The 15,555-nt window shown below is 24.9% G+C and overlaps 2 protein-coding genes and 1 long non-coding RNA gene across 5 annotated transcripts; 1 reads left to right on the top strand and 2 right to left on the bottom strand.

The window, feature by feature from the left end:
* Positions 1-4,334: 4,334 nt before the first annotated feature.
* LOC135929816 (transcription factor E2F3-like) lies at positions 4,335-6,142 on the bottom strand. Of its 3 annotated transcripts, none has more exons than XM_065466539.1 (8): positions 5,884-6,142; positions 5,748-5,841; positions 5,622-5,707; positions 5,442-5,566; positions 5,330-5,400; positions 5,063-5,280; positions 4,875-5,016; positions 4,335-4,599 (listed from the first exon to the last, which is right to left on the bottom strand). In XM_065466539.1, the coding sequence occupies exons 1-8, from the start codon at positions 6,055-6,057 to the stop codon at positions 4,436-4,438; spliced, it is 1,074 nt and encodes a 357-aa protein (XP_065322611.1). In that variant the 5' UTR covers positions 6,058-6,142; the 3' UTR covers positions 4,335-4,435. The 3 variants fall into 3 exon arrangements, with proteins under 3 accessions (XP_065322611.1, XP_065322612.1, XP_065322613.1); XM_065466540.1 differs by having other exon boundaries at positions 5,751-5,841; XM_065466541.1 differs by having other exon boundaries at positions 5,757-5,841.
* A 6,655-nt stretch (positions 6,143-12,797) lies between these two features.
* On the top strand, positions 12,798-13,111 carry LOC135930494 (uncharacterized). Its single transcript, XR_010572792.1, has 2 exons — positions 12,798-12,940; positions 12,978-13,111. It is a non-coding gene; the product is annotated as an uncharacterized LOC135930494 (long non-coding RNA).
* Positions 13,112-13,496: 385 nt separating this feature from the next.
* Positions 13,497-15,121, bottom strand: LOC135929580 (jerky protein homolog-like). Its single transcript, XM_065466233.1, has 3 exons — positions 14,832-15,121; positions 13,857-14,791; positions 13,497-13,815 (listed from the first exon to the last, which is right to left on the bottom strand). Exons 2-3 carry the CDS (start codon positions 14,581-14,583, stop codon positions 13,598-13,600), a joined length of 945 nt encoding a protein of 314 aa, XP_065322305.1. The 5' UTR covers positions 14,584-14,791; positions 14,832-15,121; the 3' UTR covers positions 13,497-13,597.
* Between the last annotated feature and the right edge of the window lie 434 nt (positions 15,122-15,555).

The raw sequence follows: 15,555 nt of genomic DNA, 5'->3' as shown, positions 1-15,555 counted from the left end.
TACTTGCTTCCAAATTGAGTTATGACAGTTCTCGGGGAAAAACTAGATTTAGTCCTCTTTTAGCCAGTAAGAATCAACCTAAACGCTTTAAAATAGGGTTATAACGTGATTATACTTAGTTCAATATCCCCATCACACTTAAGACTTCTTCTGAGCCGGGGGAAGGTTATTTTTGATTAAAAAAATTCCCCACAGAATTGTCTTCCATGATTCATTTGGCACATGAGAAACTCCCTATCTTTTTTTATACTTTAGATAATTTCTGTTCTGCCATTATAATTAAATTAGTAGCGATTCATTTTTACAGCTAGATGTAGAAGGCATCAACCAACCCGGTTTAATCTGTTTTTCCAAAAATGGTTTGGCAGTCATTCAGACCTTGATTAGAATTTGGATGACAAAATAACTAGATTCCACTTGGTTTCCAAACTCGATCTAAATGCATTCTTTGAGGAATTTTTTTTGAATGTGTGGCGGCCTGAGCTAGTTTCGGTTAGTCTTCACTAGTCGGTTATTTTTTATAACCAGTTGAGGAATCAGTGATTCTACACTATCCCAGAACACAGGGTAAAAGGAACCCCTTAACTTTTGTTAATCTTCTGTAGCAGCCATTGCCACTCACCTATTACTTCCAGATAGAAGGTATGGCTATAGTTATCAACTTCAATCCTTTGCATACAATTTAGTTTAAATAAAGACTCGGAATATACCCCCCCTAACCTTTGAGTAGTGGGTTATTTCATTTTGAATTAGTATTTTTAATTTAACCATATAATGTTTAGTTTTTTTTAAATGATCGATGTCAGATTAAATTTAGACATATCTTATCACTGTGATCTGTCTTTAAAGATGAGGCGTGAGGCATCAGTTAAATATGCCCCCATTCAATAGTTATGATATCAATATTCCCTTATAATTTTTTCTTTGAATAAAAATATATCCCCTTGCTGATTTATTTTTTAATAAAATTTTATTTCCCCGGAAATGATATGATATTATATCAAATCACTCCCTAACTTGATATGTTGATGTTATATTAAACAGCTGCTTTAATATTTGTACGATGATGTTACATCATGGTTCCTGATTTGAAATTTTTACGAAATGGTCCGTTCTTTAAAAAAAAAAGAATGTTTATCATAAATGCTACATTGCCAGAAGACATATTGGACTATAGAACTCTGACTCAAAATGAACAATTAAAAATGATTGACGTATGGAAATATATTTTTTAACGAGAAGCCAATTTATTCCTATGTCTGACCCAAACTTCATTAAAGAATTGCCCGATCATCGAAATAATAAGGAAACAATTTATGGGTTACCTTAAAAGGCGACTCCAGCTGATTTACATTCAACGACACTTTCAAATGCATTATTACCAAGGCATCGTCAGTTTAGGTATTATTATGTGTCATTGGGGAAATAATAAAATTAAGAATCCTTATAAATTATTACGATTAAAAATTTTTATCGATTCGAACTATTAAAAAAAAAAAGGTATGAAACATATATATGCTAAAATTTTTAATAAAACATAACCCTAGCCATTCACAGTTATCGGGGCTCAAAAAATTCTAAATACAGTAAACATTATATTGCATTCATAGATACAGTTCGCTGTCTATATTACGTTAAAAGCATAACCTGGTCGCAACGAATTTTGTGAATGCTAATAATTTTCTAATGATGAATCTTAAAAGGAAAGTAAAAAAAATTTTTTTTAAAGAAATAATTACATATTGTTGGTTTTTATGAATTGATATGATCATTTATAAAAATATAATAATCGCCCTATATCCGTCGGTCCCATGTCAATTCAAACAAAACTTTTACCACGAATTTGGTATATCGTGAATGAATTTTATAGCGAAACTTTTTATCTCGAATGAAAGTGCGCGAAAATTTTAAAACAAAGTCTGTATCGCGACCAAATAGTGAAGACGAAATAACGAAAATAATTCAGCCATTTTAGCGAGTTTAATATGGCGATAATTGCTAATAGTGACCATTTTATTTTTAAAATTGAACATTTTTTAAAAAATAGGTAACAAAATGTATTTGATGAAATAGTTTATAATTTTCTTTTAAACCTTAATAAATTTATATGGTTTATAAAATAAAATATATTATTGGAAAATAATTTTTTTTTTCATATCCTGTTCCTAAATCTTATTTTACAAAGAATCGCAAAATATTAATCAATATTCTCATTCTTCATTAGTTAAATCTTGATCCTAACTGGCGAAATTGATATCTGGATTGCACCAATATTTATTATCTGACGAGTATACTTAATAATTTATAAATTTATCGATCCAGTTTTTGTCAATCATTAACCAAAAACAGTTATAAGCTAAATTTAAAACATTACACACTTTAGGGCCATCTTTTTTTTATAGAATTTTGAATGGCGATTCAAAAATAAATTACATCTAAAATAAGGGTTCCAAAATATATTGTAATCTTATGATTTTACCATCTTTTGTAGATATCTTTTCCGGTTTACCTAGAATATAAAATATTGGTTATATTTTCAAAAAAATTTAATAGGAATCTTGAATCCAATGTTATGACGCAGCCTATAAAGAACGAAGTTTGCCAAACTTTAGCAAGTACTAATTTTGAAGCTTAAGCCAATATGTAATACTTAATTAGAATACATATATTAATGCCTCAACATTATATTATCTTCTTTTTCCCCTTAATTACCCAGAATTAAAATATTTAAAGTAATTTTTTATTGAATTCCCAAAAGACGATTTTGCTTAAGTTAAAATTTTATTTTCTCAAAATTGAACTTCTCAGAAAATATATTAACGCTACTTTTATCAAAGAATTATTAATTATAATTATCCATTATTTAAAAAAAAATTAACATAAAAATGGATTTATTTATAAAAATAGATGGTTTTTAGTAGGGATGTGAACCTGATCCCTAGTACTTTTGCTAAATCCAGACACTATTTAAAAGTGGAGGGTCCTGGGTGTCAAAGGAAAATTAAAAAATTTTGATACAAGTTTAATACTCGGGTTTTCTGGTTGCTTGGGATTACATATGCATCCAGCAAAAATGCCTCAGCTATTGATTAGGCAAAAAATCTTGAAATAAACAAATATTCAGACATCGCAAACGTATTTTTTTTCCCACTTATCACAAATACTCTTGGTGTTTTGGGTGAGGAATTCTTTAAATTTAACACATTATTAAGGAGAAAATTAAGTGAAATAGGTGATCGTAATGAAGCCTTACAATGGTCATCAAACTAATTTCAATGCTATTCTTGGTTCCATATAACACAGGGCCCATTTTTTGTTGAAGGGTTCACATCCCTGGTTTTTATATATAACTTTTTTGTTAAATATAAAAAATTTTCAATTAAGATACAATTTTATATTGGTTCAGAAAAATATTATAATGATAAAATATTGGCCCAACCAATTCTGATACTATAAAATATCATGGCCAATTTAATAATTAGTTAATATATTTTTTTTTAATTTCCACAATATGAGTTTAATATTTTTGATTAGGGGGTGTCCTGAGATGGAATCACCGTGCTTGGTTATGCCACTGTGTATGTGGTATTGGTTTTTAGAAGAAAGGAAAATCTTTTAATGATTGTTATCAAGATTATTTTTTAAAAAAAATAATATTATTTAAAATAATCATGTTAATTTATAAAAGTCATAAATTAATTTTTTTAAATTTATATTATAATATCCAAGGATTGGTAGAAGATAAAAATCCATGATAAGTAATATCAATAAGATTTTACATCCATCCAAATAACTTTTAAAATAAATAAATAATTGATCAGACAAAGGTCTAAATAAAATTTACACATACTAATAATAAAAATAATAACCTTATGTAAGATACCATTCAACATATTTATTAGGCTTATAATATATATAAATCAATCAAATTTGAATAAAAACTTGACAATGTATAAATTAAAATGGACACAAAAAGTAAAGGCAGCAAATGTAATCAACAATTTTATCTAATTAACTTGGATTAATTATAAATAAATAAATAAGTTCAGCTGATATTCTAATATATAGAAAAATATGCATTTTCTTTGTTGTGATATTTGTTGAGAATAACAGTTTGAAATGCACTAACAAATATATTAAAATTTAAGGATATTAAAAAAAAAATATATATTATAATATAGAATGATTATTTGATTTAAATACAATCAACCAAATGACAACATATATATGATTAAAAAATAAGGTAATACTCTTGTAAATAATAAGAAAAAAATTTGATTGCAAAAAATATCCTTTATCTATATTTACAAATTATTAAGGACATTTTACAGAAAACATAAGAGATAAATGAAGTATTTCATTATAATATTTTTTTTAAAGGATCCCTGATTAAAAAACTTATTGTGTTGGGTAATAATTTATAACGATTTATTAATCAAAAGTTATTATTGAATAGATCACCAAATTCGTCATAGTCCAATAAGAATGTATAATCCCCTTCCAACAGGGGAGGTTCAATCGATAAAGGAGAGTAGCAATTAGTAAATCTTGAGTTAATAGGACTGATTTTATTATCTGGTTCGATAATTTTGTTATCATCTTGATTTGGATAAATATAAAATATAAAGATTAGATTTAATAAAACTATATTTAAAATTCAATTTATCAAAATATTCATTAATTTTACAAAAAAAATTTAATAATATAATGTATAAATATTATTAATGAAAAAAATGGAATAGATATTAAATTATTTTTGTAAAAATTTTTATCATGTATATATTTAATAACTCATTTAATTTGAGATTATGGTTTTAGTATGACAACTTTAATAATTTATTAAATTGTTGTCAAATTAAATTCATAAAAATTACTTTGATCACAGATATCATTTAAAATTTGAGCATTAACAGGATTGCTTTTTATAGGAGAAAATGATTTGAGTTGTTCCTCTTCATTTGTGCATAGATAAACTTCTATTTCCCCTTCTGGACTTTTAAGCCAGGCTTGATGTCCCTTTAATGATTATATAAATGAGTATATCTTTAAATAAAATTATTACTGATTTTTGATCTGATGTAACAATTAGGTCAGTTTTTGATGGAGCTTTTATTGCCATAATTAATCTGTTTTTAAAACATGATAAATCTCTTATATCTTTATAAGTTATGTATAAGAGTGGTTGATTTAAGGGATCTTCATTTAAAATTTTTAATTGCACATTTGCTGCATTTATCAAGCCATCAATTTCCTTTTCCATTTTATCAAGTTCTAAAATGTCTGAAAAAATTTGTTAATACATTTATACATGCAAATCTTATCTTAAAACCTTTTTGTAGATTTAAAGATTTGCACAAGTCTTGTTCCTCTATATTATTATTTGAAATCAAGGATGAACCACTAAATATATAATAATTAATAATCAAAATAAGTTATATTACATCCATTTGACATTATTTTTGGAATTTTTTTCTACAAGATTAATGCCTTCTAAAACATTAGTGATGTCATAAATTCTTCTTTTTTGAACTTCTAAAACTTCTGCAGCTCTATTCAAATCAATGATCTAGTTGTAGATAATTTTTAGAAAATTGTTTTTTTGTTGTTTATATAAAGCTTACACCATCAGGAGATTCTTTGAAAAGTGCAACAAATTTTTTGGTCAACATGCCCAATGAAGTGTAATATCTCACCTTATCAGGTGTATCTATATTTTAAGATAATAAAATGATTACAAAAATATTAACTACTAAAACATTGGTCAGGGCTAGAAAAGGAATTTTTCCTACATTTGCTTGGTGTGCATTCAACATCCTCTCCCAATACAAGCCTTCGTTTGGCCTTTAAATGAAATTGATTAAAATATAAATAAAATTATTTTACCTGATTTTTTTTATAAAACACTTCTTCGGGGTCTATTTGAGATTTACATAGTGCTTGGTAATGACTTTCCGGAGTTAAGCTTTTTGAATGTAAATTTATATTTGCACCATAGAGTTTTAATTGATTTATTGTGTTATTAAAAGGTGATGAAAATTTAGTCATATAATCATTCATCTTAGTTATATATAGGCGAATTCCATGTTATTAATAGGTTCGATATACAAATTAAAGAGATTATATCAAGCTAATTAAAATTTTATTATTTACAATAGATCATATGGCGCGAAATTTAACTCCCGCAAAATATTTATAAACCGATATATGATTGGTTTAAAGAGATATAAGTCTGATTAGTTTTTTAGCGTAAATATTACATTTTATTTTAATCCGGAAATATGTTATATTAAATTTAATAATATTATAAGTTATATATTTTAAATGTAAATTTTCAAAGTTGTAGTATAGGAGACTGTGGTAGTTATACAAGATTGACTAAATTTAAAATTTATTATTAAATAATCCAAAAAAATAATATTTCTATAAAAAGTAATAAATATTATATAGTATAATCATTTATCATTATTTGCTTAGTCCTAAAAATTGAAATGTATTAATTAATAATGCACTCCAAAAAATATGAATAATACAAAAACATAAAAATTAAAATAATTCACACAAATTTAAATAATAAAAATCCATCATAATTGTAAATTAGTAGGCTTTTAAATTATCCATATTAACCAACATTATTATTTTCTATGTTGACTTATATTTTTTTTACACATATGAATAATAATATAATTCTAATCAATGTAAAATGTTCGGTAATATATATATAAATCCGTTCTCTTTCATCTATATCTGTGTAATAAACATTTCCAAATTTGCAAATTTATTAATGAGTGTATATGAATAACAATATATATTTTTAATTTACAACATTATTTGTATGGTTTAAATTTGGAACCACATGTTCTATTCATTTTAGTAAACGATAATTCAGAGTTGTTAAAGGATTGAGATCAAAAGATCGATGATCCTGAATTCGATCCTTGGCCATTTGCCCATTTGCTCGGATTTATGAACCTGTCTAAAATTGAGGATGGTAATCGATATCATTTTGTTTAATATTCGATCTCTATTTTTTTTAAATGTATTATTTTCTACTTAAAAAGAATAAAAAAATTTAAAAATTAAATTAAAATATTATTTTATTAAAGAATATCTTTTACATCATATTTTATTCTCCCCCGTCATATTTTAAATTTCATAAATTTCATTGAGACAGCCAAGTTTTATTTATTTAATTATATATGATATAAACTAATTCTAGATTTTAAATAATGTGAAGTGTTTTATTAAATAAGTAAAATAGGTAAAGTAAGTTAAAGTATATTTAATACAAAATATCACGTATATATATATCATGAATTCAATCCTTCAGGTTATATAATTTACAAAAGAAAAGTTAATATTATATTCAATTTAAATTCAATTTATATTACATAATGTCATCAGAGATTTAGAAGATAATACACCTACTATTAATGTGAAAGTTATAAGTGAGAATCGTTTACCTCTACATAAGCTACATAAGTATTTTGTTGATTATAAATAGATTAGAAAAAAAACGGGTATTCCAGTAAGCAAACAACAATAAGATAAAGGAACCGCTGTTATAAAATTGTTTGGATGATTGACAGATAAGAAAATAAAAACGGAGATTGAGAAATAAAGGGATAGAACTATCATGAAGTGTTTCATATTTTCTAATTTACCGAATTATATACAAATTCAATATTTATTTTCATTTTTAAAATCAAAACTAATTTATAGCATTATTATGTTAGAAGAAAAATATTTGATAAATATACTCCAACATTTGAGATTATTTTTTACTCACCATTATCTCAAATCTTAATTGATATGTTCATAGCTATCCCAAATACGTGTATCTATGATACAAGATCCTCTTTCAACATTTTACTTTGTAAATTTTTGACATTTGTAACAAGAATAACTTATTTGTATCTAAGTTATTATATTTTCAAATAAATCATGTCTTTTTTTAATTTTTTGGCAAAAGATATAGATGTAGATACTATACAATATAAATTTTTATAAAATGCAATAATCACATATAAGATATAGTCTTCTTTTTTCTTGAATAACTCCAATATTCTCTAATTAATCCTTTAACTTAAAAAATTAAATTAAACTTTTAGTTTAGCTTCAAATTGAAGATAGTAACAAATATTTTAGGATTAAAACTTGGCTAAATCGCTTTGGATTCTTAGTGATTTAACAATATTCGTGGACCTTTCTTGTCATCATATTTTCAAAATACTGTTAAAATTAGAGTAAAACAACTATAATATTTTTTAATTCATAAGATTATTAACGCTCATGATAGTATAAATAAGAAATAAGGAAATTGAAATTATGAAAATAAATTCTCATGAACAAATCAAAATCCTAACATTAAAAATATTTTTATTTTAATAGAGAGATGTAAGGGCTGACGACAACTAAAGCTTAGATTTTATGAAGAGAAAAACAATATGGTTATTTGAGTAACTGTGATCGGCATATATAATATTGTTGAAATTGTACATTATTTTAAAGTCTTTTATTTTATCATATTTATTTCACTTTATTAAACATTTATTTAAAAAAATCCAATTAAACATATTAATGAATCTTTACAAAATGTAATGATCTTATAAATAATGAAAGGTCTAAAGTATATAAAAGATGAATAATAAGAAATCATATTATTGTTAAAAATATAAACGCAACGCGGTTACCTTGATACCCACATTGAATGGTTAATAAAATAATGTATGAAATGAATAATCTAAATTAAATATGTTAATATTCATAAATATTTGTTGACAAATGATCTAACATAATTCTTTAATTTAACTGAATAATATTTTCATGGAAATTTTTTTACAAAGGAAAAACAAAAAATTAGATAGTAAAAAGAAAATTATAATATGGTTTTATTGAAAACCTAAAGATTAAATTGTAAAAAAATAATAAATAATATGATTTTCTTGAAAAATATGAGATTTGATTAAAAAGACATTAATAATACGGTTTATATTGAAAAACGAAAGCTTAGATTGTAAAAGGATAGTAATATTTTTATTATTGAAAAATGGAAGATAGATATAAATGTCAAAAGAAATTTAGAAATTTTTAGGTACGAATTTATCAATAGATTTTTAGTATAAATTTATAATTAGAGAGTGTTGACAAATTATAATCAATATATAAAGGCGATTATAGGTAAATGGTTTAATGAAGATATGACTTTAAGCTACATGGAGTCTAAAGGGAGTCTAGCATTAAACATAATTATATAATTCATTTTGGTGACTATTATAAATTTAAGGTTAAATTTAAGAATCAAAATAAAAATAAATGGTAAATTGTGCAATAGTAGGGATGTTTAATAGATTATTTAGGTATAAATTAATGAAATGACCTTAGAAATTGAGACAAAAAACTAAGATCAATCGTTAGATTTAAAAAATAGCACAATCGATATCTAGAAAACTGTCTCAGAAGAAACAAAAAGCAAATTTAGACGCTATTATTAGAAACATTATTTAAATGAAGGATATAGAAGCATTCGTGAAATATTTACAAACGATCGTTAATCGTTTACCAGTAATCGTCAATCAGAGATGAAGATCAATTCATTTACAAAAAGTCGTTAGATATTAGATACCAGCAAAAAAAACTTGGATGAATAGCCAAGAATTTTAAGTTAATATTAGAAGAAACAATATTTAGAAAATAGGCTTAAAATAATCTAGAATTGTTAAGCAGTCGTTAGAAGTTGCGAATACTAGACAAAGGATATCTATAGTGAGAAATAGAGGTGGGCAAGGGCCATGAAATTACGCTTGACCCATCGTGTCACGGTAGGTCATGGCGTGAGTATGAATAAATTTTAAATTATTAGGAGTGATTGGGCAGACGGGTCTATTCAAAATTTTTACCGGGTGTGATCGGGCGTGAACATGAATTTCCAATGAATCACGGAAATTTTAATTTTTTTTTATAAATATAAATTTGAAAATAATTATAATACAAATTTTATAATTTAATTTAGTTCTTTTTTAAAAAATGAAAATTTATGTAAACAAAAAATATTCCTACATTTTATAAACAACATCTAGTGTCACGCTCAGTTCTATTTTCTTTTTATGTTTAGGTGTTTTGTCGCGAGATTTTTTACTTAAACTTTAATTATTATTCTCAAACACTTAAGGTAGCCTTAATTCTAGATCCTTTCAAAAGCCTTAAGTTTTTAATAGACGAAGAAAAGGAAGATATTTACAAAACAATCTTAAAAATGTGAAATGATATAAAATTAGATGATATGCATAAGTCAATGCCAACTGTCATTTGTAACTTTCCTAATTCATCCTACATTCATAAACCATACATTCTAGATGAAATATATTTTTAAATGATTCTGATGAAGCATCAACATCTACCGATGAAAGCTGTGTAAATTTAAAAGATTCATTCCATTAAACAAATAACAATGCAATATTTTGAAGTTTTGGAGGCAGAAAAATTTATTTCCTTTTTTGAGAAAATTAGAGAGTAAAATCCCTGGCAAATTCGGCTTCTAGTGAAAGGTTATTTTCTGTAGCCACGCCCATTAGAGGAAAAGCGTACACAATCGAAATAAAAAAAATAGACATTCTTCTTTTTCTAAGTAAGGATTTATAATATGTATTTATTTTTTGTTATTAAGAATTATGAAATGAAAGAATTAAATAGAATAAATTCAAAAAAGTGTAAAAAATTATAGCATTAAAGTTGTGAAAAGTTTAAAAACACAGTGAATTTTTGGGCGTGACGGGCGTTAATCAAAATATTGCCTTTCGTGAGCGGGAGGGTCGGGTCGAAAATTTTTTAGTGGTAAGCGTGAGTGGGCGTGCCATCATGAGAGGGGGGGCGTGAATAAAAATTAGGCCCGCGCCCACCTTTAGTCAGAACTATGCAAAAAGACATTTGAACAAAAGCTCATCGTGTTGAAAAATATTGACACTTTTTGGTTAGGTTATTTTCATTTGTATTTTTAAAAAAATTCTTAAATCTCAATTCATTAGCGTGAGTTTAGAACTAAACCATATAATTTTTGGGGTAAATTAATATTAAAATTGTATTTTAATGTTGTTTTTAATGTAAATTACTAGTATTTTTTAAGCTTTTATATAAAGAACGATAAAATTTTATATTCTTTATAATTTAAATTTAGGCCTAGGCTGCATTTATAGTAAGTGCGTTATTTTCAAGCGTTTCGTTATTTAACGCATCTTTAATACAACTGATTCAGTTTTCAAAACTAATTTAAGATAAAGTGAAAGAGATAATTATTTATATATAAAAATCATATATATTTTATCGAATTCGATAAATTTTATAATAGTATCGCATATTATTTGCATCCCAACATATGTTCTTCAAATGTTATAATAGCGGTATCATACATATTTATACCTATTAATTGGCTTTTATTTGTAATAACTCTGCTATAAATAACACGATGCATAAATAAAACACGTTTATTATATATGCGGCCTAATATTGATACAAGATCTTACAAATTATTTTGGTTTAATATTGTTTTCTAAATATTAGATAAACAAAAATTAAAATAAAATTTCCTCTGAATGTATCCTTCATCGTAACCACTTTTGGTCTCTCAAGACCAAATCATAAAATCTGGCATAAAATTTAACTTAAATCAGAGGATCCTAAAGAAGGATTTTATCTTTGTCAAAGAGTTGCAATCCAAATCATCAAATTTTTATGACCTTACATTCCTCTCTTAAATTTTTTACAATTATAATACAATGTTACCTAATTTGCTATTTTATATGCGATTTTTTATATTCATTTTCATATCTGTTGATTGATTTAAATTTGAATATTGTTTATTTTATATATTAACTATTTAAGTTGATTATTTAATATGTTCAATTAACTTTTTATATATATATATATAATGTTTTTAGATAAAAAATATATAGTAATAAATTTGATTTAAATTTAAATAGTAATAGTTGATATAAGTCCTTTCCTTTATTTCTTTTATGGTGCCCCGGTTACGGTGGTACGTTTTTCGTTCTTTTTTTAAAAAAATAAAATAAAGTTAAATAATAAAAGTTTAAAAAAATAAAATTTAAAAATATCCTTACCTTGATTTCTTTTGTAAAAATAAAAAGAAAATTCGTCGTTCGATATGGGAGATGATAAAGGACAAATAAATTTTTTGACTTTTCTTTTCGATAGTCAAAATTTTATCCAAATTTACAAAGTTATAAAAAGGTAAAAAAAAAATAATAAAAAAATAAAATAGAGTATATATATATATAAATAAAAGAGTTATATGATAAAAAATATTTTTTCATCAAAATCTTTCAATTTTTATGTTGTGATGTTTTGTTTTAAAACTTATGATATACCTCAATACGTTATTATTGATAAAATGTTGAAAGAAATGGGAATATGTAAAGAATTTTCTTATGTACGTGATAATAGGACGAACGAAATTGTTTTTTATTTTAAATCTTTACGAAAAATGATTGATGCATATACAGTCAAAACCGTTTAATTGCGAAAGCTTGGGACCGAAATATTTAAAAATTTCGCAATTATCCGATTTTTCGCAATTATACGATTAAAATTCAACAATTTATTTATTAAAAATCAGTTTGTGTTTTTTATAAAGATATTTATCATCTATATATATTTTAATCAAATAAGCCATCAAACTTTGCAATAAATACAATTTTTAATTAATGTAACCAACTATATATTTTAATTTGAATAAGTTATGTAACGAATAAAAAAACTAAATTTTAAAAATTTATCTTATTTGTTGAAACATATGATCATAGCTTTTTTTTCTTCCCACCAATAATCCTATATTTTTATCGTCAATTCATCAAGTTATTATTTTATAAAAAGTATTCAATTAATTTAGATCAATCAAATAATATTAAAATATCTGAAGCACTTGAAAGTAATGTGATATATTTTGATATATATACTTTCTCTAGATCTAGACATGATTATAGACAGAAAGGAACAAAGAAAACAAGACTTAATTATAAAAAGATTGTAATTATTTATGTATTAGCATTATAGTTGTTGATAAATTATTTTTTATTGAATAAAATTATAATTAAATTTGTTTACTTGATTTTATCTCATTTTTTATTTAAGATATGTAAGAATTAAAGCAAAAAAAAGCTTTTATGAAAGATAATAACATTTTTTCCTTTACAATACCCTAATATTTATTTCCATTAATTTTAACTACTTTTGTCATTTTACCTTCATTAAATTTACTGAAATATAATTTTACACAAATATATTATCACTTTTTAAATTCTAATTTATTATTAAAGCCAAATTTTAAAATATTTTGCCTAAAAAACTGGAAACAATAAGATTAATATAAAAGAATTTAAGTTTATTAAGTGTTTTGTTTTCATTCACATGATATTTGATTTAAAATCCTATGCCTATTCAAATCTTATAAATTCTAATATTATAAATGTAAATGTATTAACAGACCATGCTGGAATGAAAGTTTATTAATGCTTTATAACATAAGATTTTATTTGAACTAATTTTATTATACATGTATCACAATTATTATAAAGTAATATAAGATTTAATAAAAATATTTTGTGATAAGAGTTTGGCTAGACTCTGGAGTAAATAATTCTTTTTCCACTATATTCTCTAGCTTTCTTAGTGAATCTTGATCCCTTAGATGTTCATGAGCATATTCAAGAAAAGTATAATAACCATTAAGAGCCTGATTTTTTGTAATTAAATGATCAGATATCTCTAGGTTCCCTTCGTCATTCTCGGAGCTTTCATAACCTTCTATAAAAAATAAGATTAATTAAAATTTTAAGTAATTAAACCTTCCAACTCTAATCTTATCTGATTACAAATATCCTGATCATCTAAAATTCCATGGCAGCTAGCATCATCATCGTGTAACACATATTCTTCAAATATGGGATCAAATTCATCTTCTTCGTTGTCAGTTAATGCTATTTCATCCTCCGATTCCCAATCAAATGCCATAGACTTATCAAAAAATTTAGCTTCAATAAAACACTTTATGATTGTGGTACTTGTCACCTCACCCCATGCAAATTTTATAAGATAGAGGCTATCATATAGTGTAAATCTTTTATAAAAAGAAATGGTGTCATTTCCTTCCATCAATGTTATCATTTTTCTCATGATACCCTTTCTATAATGACATTTAAAGGATCTAATTGCACCCATGTCCAATGGTTGAATTAATGATGTTGTATTTGCTGGTAAAAAAATTAATTTTATATTGTTAAATGTTAATTTTGTTTTGTGACAAGATGCATTGTCACAAAACAATAAAATTTTCTTCTTTAATGAGGAATCCCATTCTTTAAGAATATCTTCAAAAGTTGAGGTTGTCATCCAGCTGCTTTTATTGGAGTAGTATTTAACTGGTAATTTTTTATTTTTAAAGCACCTAGGGTTTTTAAATTTCCCTACAACATATAACTTTTTATCAGATCCATCCCCATTTATGATAAATAGAACTGTGACCTTTTCCTTGTCTGGTTTGAAGCCCAGTGGTTGAGTTCCACTAAATTCCATTGTGCCCTTTGGTAATGCTCGGTAGTATAGTCCTCATCACAATTGTAAATATTACTCCTTTGATAATCTTTAATCAGAGATGGGAGTGTATTTCTGCTCCATTCATTTGCATTAATAATATCTGCACTCCCCTTTTCATTGCAAACATTATGAAAATTTATATTCTGTCTTTTCCTAAATCTCTGCAACCAGCTGCTAGTAGGAATGCCTATAATTTATATATATATATTATAAAAAGTTATAATTACCTTCATTGAATGTTTGGCTAAAAAACATAGCTTTTTCTGACATCACTAGCCCATTTAGACTGCAATTTTTACTTCGCATTTGTGTAAACCAAACCAATAAAGCTGCTTCTGTCTTTGGGTAACAACTCATTCTAACTCTTTTAGTTGTAGGAGGTTTATTCCTTAGAAATTGTGAGCATAGATTTTCTTTATACGCTATTAAACGGTAGATTGTCGAGACGTGGCAATTGTAAGATGTAGTGTTTAATTTATCAATTATTTCTTTTTTATGCTTCAGGGTTAATGTTTGGAATGATTTTTTTACCATTTTTATATTAATTTCTGGCGTGGTAATGAATGAATGAATGAATGGAAAAAGGTTAAATAAAAAAAATGATGAATAATTTTTTTCGATAAATTTTTTTTATTTTTTCACTTATCCGATTAAATTAACGTTATTGTTATATAAATGGGACCTGAAAAATTTTGCAATTATCCGATATTTCGCAATTAACCGATTCGCAATTATAAATGTAATTTAACATTATACCATAGTAATTATTATCAAAATCGCGGGGTTTTTTCGCATTTAAAAGTTTTTGCACTTAAGCGATATGCAATTAAACGGTTTTGACTGTATGTCTCTAAATGGGAAACCCTATATTCTTGATGACAATAATTTAATTTTTATATTTTGTAAAATTATTGAATATTAAAATTTAAATATCTTTATGCATTACATATT

This window comes from Gordionus sp. m RMFG-2023, chromosome 5, assembly GCF_954871325.1.
Source record: "Gordionus sp. m RMFG-2023 chromosome 5, tfGorSpeb1-WG-v2, whole genome shotgun sequence".
Taxonomy (NCBI): domain Eukaryota; kingdom Metazoa; phylum Nematomorpha; class Gordioida; order Chordodea; family Parachordodidae; genus Gordionus; species Gordionus sp. m RMFG-2023.
Note: the sequence above shows the minus strand (reverse complement) of the source record. Positions and strands in the feature narration are given on the sequence as shown.

Coding starts and splice junctions, on each gene's coding strand:
- LOC135929816 (XM_065466539.1), bottom strand. CDS start 6,057: ATGAATGATTATATGACTAAATTTTCATCACCTTTTAATAACACAATA. Junction 5,281..5,329: donor ATCTTTAAATCTACAAAAAG/GTTTTAAGATAA, acceptor AAATTTTTTCAG/ACATTTTAGAACTTGATAAA. Junction 4,600..4,874: donor AAATGATATCTGTGATCAAA/GTAATTTTTATG, acceptor ATCCAAATCAAG/ATGATAACAAAATTATCGAA.
- LOC135929580 (XM_065466233.1), bottom strand. CDS start 14,583: ATGGAATTTAGTGGAACTCAACCACTGGGCTTCAAACCAGACAAGGAA. Junction 13,816..13,856: donor GATAAGATTAGAGTTGGAAG/GTTTAATTACTT, acceptor TATTTTTTATAG/AAGGTTATGAAAGCTCCGAG.